Consider the following 6,897-nt stretch of genomic DNA (forward strand, 5'->3'; position numbering starts at 1 on the left):
GGGGGGGTTGGTACACAGCTTTTATCTGGAGTTAGTTTCAATGCACACATTCATTTGAAATGCAGATTAAAGTGAAGCAAAACACACATGAAAGCCTGCATTCTTGTTAAACTGGCAGCTGACGTAAAGGAACACCATTCATCTCCATTCATTTGTAAATGTTGACAGGTTTCAACCTCTAGGAGGAGATCTTAAGATCTCCACTTCTCCGTTTATACATTCCAGTCTGTACTGCAAGACAAGATGATGCATAACAACAACTGGAATGCCAAATTGCTGGGCCAGATATTTCAGGAATGCAGAGGAAAGTGTAGATCAGATGGCAGCTGTTGGCTAAACATACTACTTTGTGAGAACTGTCTCTCCTCGCCCAGATTTATAACCCCCTTTTTGTCTTTATAAAACTTAAGAAAGACCAGCAGTACAGGAAGTGAGCTTAATTGTCTCAAATGTGATATTAGCCAGTTGCGTGCAAGTCAATATTCAATTTAGTGGAGCCAGAAGCTTCTCCCTGATTACTGAAAGCTGTAAACATGACTGTCCCATTGTTTTACAGCAAAACTAAACAAAAACATGGGAGGCATCACAGTCACGGTGTACGCTTCATCACACGACATCACGTAATGTACGGTCTCAGTAAGAAAACGGAAAGATTGCTGGACAGAATGTGCAGAGAACAGAATGACTGTAACTCGAGGAAATGGGAAGAGGAAACTGTGATGTCAAGAAGTGACTATTTCCTGTCCAACATTCTTATCCATCCCTCTGGCCCACACACAAACTGGGGAAGGGGTGGGATGGGGTTTAAAGTGGATAGAAGAGACTGAGGCGAAACTTGTGGGGTAGGATTAAAGGGGATTGCGGTGTGGATTTGGGGAATAAACTACAGTCTGAAAAGGAGAAAGAAGAATTAAAAAATGTGGAAGGCAGGAAAGTCACTGAATGAAAAAATCTCTCAGATCTTGAGGGCAGTTTCACACACTTGTTGGCCTCGTTTCCCTTTCCTCCAATTATTTCAATATCACCCAATCCAGCCCTTGGAGGAGTATGAGGCACTTTCTTCTGTGCTATCTAATGATGTCACTCACTTATTTACAGTCACCAAAAAGCCCCTCCACCCAGCACCCTAAACCCCCACCCGCCCAACCACTCAGAACCCCTCCTCAAACATTCCTGAACTCCAGCACGTTTTCCGATTTATCGAGATATGCGAGGCATGTACTGCACAGCATAACGTAACAACACAACTGCTCTTTGTTTGTAGTAAAAAATAGAAGTTTTAATTAAAGGAAAAGACACTTGTTGTTTCACCCAACATTAAAGCTATACAACATTTGCATTTCATGAAATATTCAACCCTAACACAGCATATAAACACTGCACCATTTAAATACAGTGCTGTGAAAAAGTAACTGTTCCTCTGACTCTATTGTAAAATCAAAAGTTAACTATGATTGACCACATTTTCTTAAAAAAAGTGAAGCAGAGTAAAATATATCAAAAAGTAACGATTTAAAGAAACTCAGGAAACAAAAAGTCAGTCTGGAAAGGGATACAAAGTTATTTCTAAGGCTTTGAGACTCGAGTGAACCACAGTGAGAGCCATTAACCACAAATGGAGAAAAGTCGTAACCTTCTCAGGAGTGGCCAGCCTAGGAAAATCACTCCTAGAGCGCATCAACAACATCTAAAGAACCGCAGCCTTCACTTGCCTCAGTTAAAGTCAGAGTTCATGATTCAACAGTAAGAAAGAGACTGGGCGAAAATAGCATTCATGGGAGAGATCCAAGGAGAAAACCACTGCTGACCAAAGAGAGCACAAAGACTCGTCGCACATTTACCCCCCAGAAAAACACCTTGAAGATCCCTCAACAATTTTAGGAAAGTATTCTGTGGACTGACGAGACAAAAGTTGGAAGGTTTTAGTCACGTTACATGTTAGAGTAAAACTAACACAGCATTTGAAAAAAGAACGTCACACGAAGACTCAAACACGGTGGTGGTAGTGTGATGGTCTGTGGCTGCTTTGTTGCTTTACAACCTGGATGACTTGCTGTAATTGATCCATCCACGAATTCGTCTCTCAACTGGAAAATGTCCAGCTATACGTTTATGTTCTAAAGCTCAAGCACGCTTGCAGCTGGACAGTGATCCAAAACTAACCAGCAAGTGTACAGTTTAAGAGTGTCCAGACTTAAATCTGATTTAGATGCTTTGGCATGACCATAGTCAAGCCATTCATGTTGGAAAACCTTCCAGTGTAGCTGAATTAAAACAAATTTATCGTAAAAGTTCTTGCTGCCACTTATGGGGCAGTTACTTTTTCAGACAGAGGCAGGTGGGATTTAATAAATTCAATCAGAAATTAAAAACTCAGGTTACCTTTGTCTAATATTAAAAATTTATTGAATGATCTAAAACATGTAATTGATCTTTTTATACTCCTTTTTAAACTTTCCTTTCAAGTTCAAATAAGCAATGTAAAACAATCAGATCCGGGCTTCCCAAATGTAAATACTTTATGGTTTTCTTTGTATGAAAAAACAAACAAAATAATCAAATTCTGTGTATTTGAAGGATTTCTGGCTCCAAACTTGCAGATTTCTTGCTGTTTGTAATTATTGGCCAACGGCAGCTCAGCTGGATTCAAAATTGTAATTACTTTGTGCTCTTAAGTTTATATTAAGGCAAACATAATAGTGCAAATATGTAGTACATTTGAATTGCAGTAGTATCAAGTCAGGCCAGGCCAGCATATTTTGTAGACATCTTTGGCAGCAGGACAAATTTAGATTTGATTGTTCTCTGCTCTGTTTTTAATAATAGTCATTTTAAAGGGGATAGGGATCTTTCCTTTATTGTCTTCAGTGTTTCCCATACAGTGTAGTCTAAATACAATACGTCTCAGCATGTATGGAAGTCCAGGAATGTGATTGATGTGGATGAGTCACATCAAGGGAGCTGGCAGGGAAAAGGAAGACGTGGTTTGACCTACTGGAGGCACTCTATCTAAATTCCCTTCGGTCTGACTCAGTGTTCACTCAGCACAGTATCCTGTCAAAGCGGTCACTTTGTACGGGACGGATAGTGAAATAACCCTTTAATGAGTCAGTAACCGAATAACTTGGATGATTCAAATAAAGAAAGACTCACTGGTGTGTCTGAATGAAATTCTTTTTAGGTGATCAGCATCAGAGTAATTAATCTGTAATGACAAGATTTTCTCACTCTAAACCTGTTATTGCACAGATGGATTAAAGTTATATTCTTAGTTAGAGTTAAAATAAGTCTCTATATTACTATAACCAGATCATGGATATAGCATTCATCAGCAAAAATCTGAAGGTTTTATCCATAACGTGATAATAGTGTAATGCTTTATAACTCTATTTAAGTAAATAAAAGAGAATCAAATGACTAAAGTAAAACTGAGAAATTCTGGAAACCATCTCCTCATATTGAGCTTGATGACAGGTACTTTCCAGCCTTCTTGTGACTGTATTGTTTCTTTTTAGATGTTGGGGAACTTTGGAGGCAAATTTCCAAAATAAATGTTTTCTCATTCTTGCTTGGTAATAGATTTGTCGGTTCAGAAAGCTGCAATAGTTGGTGCAAAGGTTCTGAGCTGCAAGCAGGCAGACATCTGGGCTCTTTTACTGCCTTCCCTTTAAAATATGTTGTCTATATGGCAGTGTATTTGGCAATCTAATAAAAATCATACTGGTCCCTTTACACATGTTTTTTTTCTTTGTTGCAAAGATGAACTCTGTTGCTGAGCCTATGCAATGATTTCTACAGCTCAAGCATGTCTCTTTTTTAAGATCACAGTTTTCCAGTGTTGATTTCTCGTCTTTTTTTTTACAATTTGATTGTCTGCAAGCCCAATAACTCCTTCACAACTGACTCAGTTTAGTAAAGCTGATAAAAAACTCACAGGAAGTGGTGTTAGATAAGGAGAAAATAATATTTCTCTTGCCCATGTTCCTAGGTCTGCCTTGGGTTTTTTTTAGCCTGACATTCTGGAGGTTTAAAAGCTATAAGAAATGTTTTTTTCATAGCATATACTGAAAAATCGGAGCCGACTCTTCAATCGTCTCACTTCTGGAGCCGACACTTACCTTGATTGCTTCAGCTAGACTCCATGTCGATTAACTTCCTCTATGTGAATGCTTTTTCTCACACTTTAAACCTCAAGCACATAAACATTTTCGGCGGCCGCTTTCAGACGGTGCTTGATTACTGTTATCACCCATTTGGGGGGCCGGCTAAGGTGGAGTTCACACATTCCTGTGGGACAATGTTAAAGTGTGACAGATCTGATTATGTTGGTATTTACCTGAGGATTTATCTGCATTCCTTGTCGTCTCTCTTGCCCCACAGACAAAAGCCGAATTAAATGTGTCTGTATTGGAGCAACTGAGCCCCATTAACATTCACAGGGGGCAGGCTGGAACTTGATGGCAGTTCCCATTCATGATTTTGGTGCTTTAAATGAGAACATATTTGAGGTCAGTGTACTAAGATGTCTCAATTTCCATACAGTGCAGTTAGCATCCATATTAAATCCTGGATTTCCCTCTGGGTTTCCTCCATCAACATTCCTCTACATGATTGGTGACGTGAGCCATGACACACTGCATGGAAAGCCTGGTGGCCTCCTTAAGAAGTGGAGTAGAGGGGATTCAGGGGGGATGGGGGCGCTCAAGACTGTTTTACAGTTGCTATTTTAGAAATAACATAGCCATGAATACTGCATTTCGTTGCCCTGTACCTGTGCATGTGCAATGACAATAAAGTTGAATTCTATTCTATTCTAATTCTAATACCCACGACTTTCCTTAAAAGACAGTCATGGGTATTCAAAGGCCGGAGAGGACACCTGTAGAGCGCCCATCCGAGGAAACAATGTGTGTAAAGTTTGCGTCTACGTGACAGTGGGGAGAATAGATGGGACTGGGGTGGGGGTCGCTGGTGGTTTGTACATGTACAATAGTTTTTTGAAGAAGTGGACGACAAAAGCTTCCTCAAAAGGTCACATGATGAGCTCAACTTGTTCAGGCTGGACGCTCAGGTCTGAGGGAGTGTGAGCGGATAAAGGATGAGGAGGAGGAAGAGGTGGGGGTGGTGTGTGTGTGTGGGTGTGGGGGGTTCATTCAGAACAGCTGAAGAAAGGGAGGTGGGAGGGAGGTAGGGGTGGTCCTAGCATGACATGTGTGTGGGACTATTGAAATGTGTGTGGAGCCCTGATTTCTGTTCATACTGACTGAGAACCACTGGAGGAAAGAGAGAGAGACACACACAGCTTCTGCCCTCTGAGTTAATAATAAGGACGGAGCCAAGTGAAAGAGAGTTAACCTAGTCCGCAGTGAAAGAAATCAATGCTAAAAGGCTACATAGTGTAGGATTTTATAGTTTTGAACTCCAGGTTTTTTTTTTTGCATCTTTATTTATTTTTAAAAGTTTTTTGGAAGAAAGGATTGTTTGGACTTCTACCAATGCTTGGAACAATTACGTTAACAGGTAAGGAGAAGGATTGAGTAGAATATAAGCAGTTGCATGTGGACACATTCGGTCTTTTTCAGTACAAGATGCAATTATATCAACTTAAACGTGTAAATAAATAGAGGTGTGGCTGCTGGTTTACTGTGCTTGCATGAGATAATGTTTAAAAGTTAAATGTTGTGATTTATGCTTTTGCTTTACTTTGTTATTTGAGGGAATTTCGAAACCTAAAGCATGTTTTTCTTGTACTGTATGAGGGAGTATGGCCAGAGGCATTGTTGTCCTGAGGGTGTGGTTAAGTGAGTATTGTGGTTTGTAGCTTTCCCGACACAGATGAGTGATTTCACTTTGGGTGCTTCCTTTGATCACTATACAGTAGAGCCTTGTTTTTTATTAAGTAAAGTAATCCTGTTACACTGTTACAGTCCTTCTAACAAATATTCTAAGTGTTAAAATACTGACCTACTTCCCCTCATCCCAGAGTATACATCCCTCACCAGCTGCCAAACTTCTTAGTGAGGAAATAATTCACACAGACAGCTGACGATTAGAGATGTATAACGATGCATGCACAGATATGTTTTGAAACCTTGCTTTTAGCGCGTGTCGTCATCTCAGCCAGCTGCGCTCCGTGCATCCCATCATGTGAAGTGTTTCATTAGATCAGAGTGGGATCCCAATTCCCAGTGGGGTTATTTAACTTAGCCACAGAGGATATAGGGAGGGAGGAGACAAGGGGCCTATGGAATTAATTACATGCCAGGACTGTTCCTTCTTCTGGGACATCTAACCAGGAGATGTTTCAGGCTGGGCAGGGTTGGACTGTTTTGCTTCATGGTGACCCATGGTTTTGGTTTCTATTGTGCGCTGCTGGTTAATTCAGCTTAATTTTGGTTTGTCCTGAGAGGCAATGATGCAACTGTTGATGTGCCCCACCCCCCTTTGGAGACACTGAGACACTCTGACCACACCTTTCATACAGACGCAGGGTGCAAGACAGAGTCTGTTAGTCTCCTCTCTGTTGGGAGGACAGGGGGCGGGGTTGTCCCTACCTTGGGTTTAACTGACTTCTTTTGTTTTAAGGCTTCAGGTCCAGACTAGGAATTATGACAAGGATTTGCATATATTTTATAATGTTTTACATACTGTATAGAAAGAATAGCTGCTATTCATCCTCCCAACTGACACACCCACCCCCTGCAGAGTGGAGTACATGAACAACAACCAGTTTTTTGCAGTAGTGACAATATTTAATACAAGTGCCTCGCCTCGCCACATGCTCTCACACTCACACATAAACAAAGCCTGTCTCCAGTGGAGAGAAGCATTTCAGCTATGAATGTGTGTGTTTGAGATATGTGACACCCTCTAAAGTGAATTAGAGGGTTAGATTCA

General features: G+C 40.7%; 1 protein-coding gene across 2 annotated transcripts in view; it reads left to right on the forward strand.

Moving 5' to 3' along the window:
• The window catches only part of akap12b (A kinase (PRKA) anchor protein 12b), a 58,095-nt gene that overhangs the window by 41,376 nt on the left and 9,822 nt on the right, over positions 1-6,897 (forward strand). Inside the window, exon 1 of one of the 2 annotated variants that reach the window (XM_005734483.1) lies at positions 5,241-5,520. The exons of the other annotated variant lie outside the window; for it this stretch is intronic. Coding sequence (XP_005734540.1) covers positions 5,496-5,520 — 25 coding nt within the window. The 5' untranslated portion in view covers positions 5,241-5,495. Of the gene's footprint in view, positions 1-5,240; positions 5,521-6,897 lie in introns of those variants that run through there. 2 annotated transcript variants of the gene reach the window in all.

This window comes from Pundamilia nyererei, unplaced genomic scaffold, assembly GCF_000239375.1.
Source record: "Pundamilia nyererei isolate P.nyererei 1_Seehausen unplaced genomic scaffold, PunNye1.0 scaffold00058, whole genome shotgun sequence".
Taxonomy (NCBI): domain Eukaryota; kingdom Metazoa; phylum Chordata; class Actinopteri; order Cichliformes; family Cichlidae; genus Pundamilia; species Pundamilia nyererei.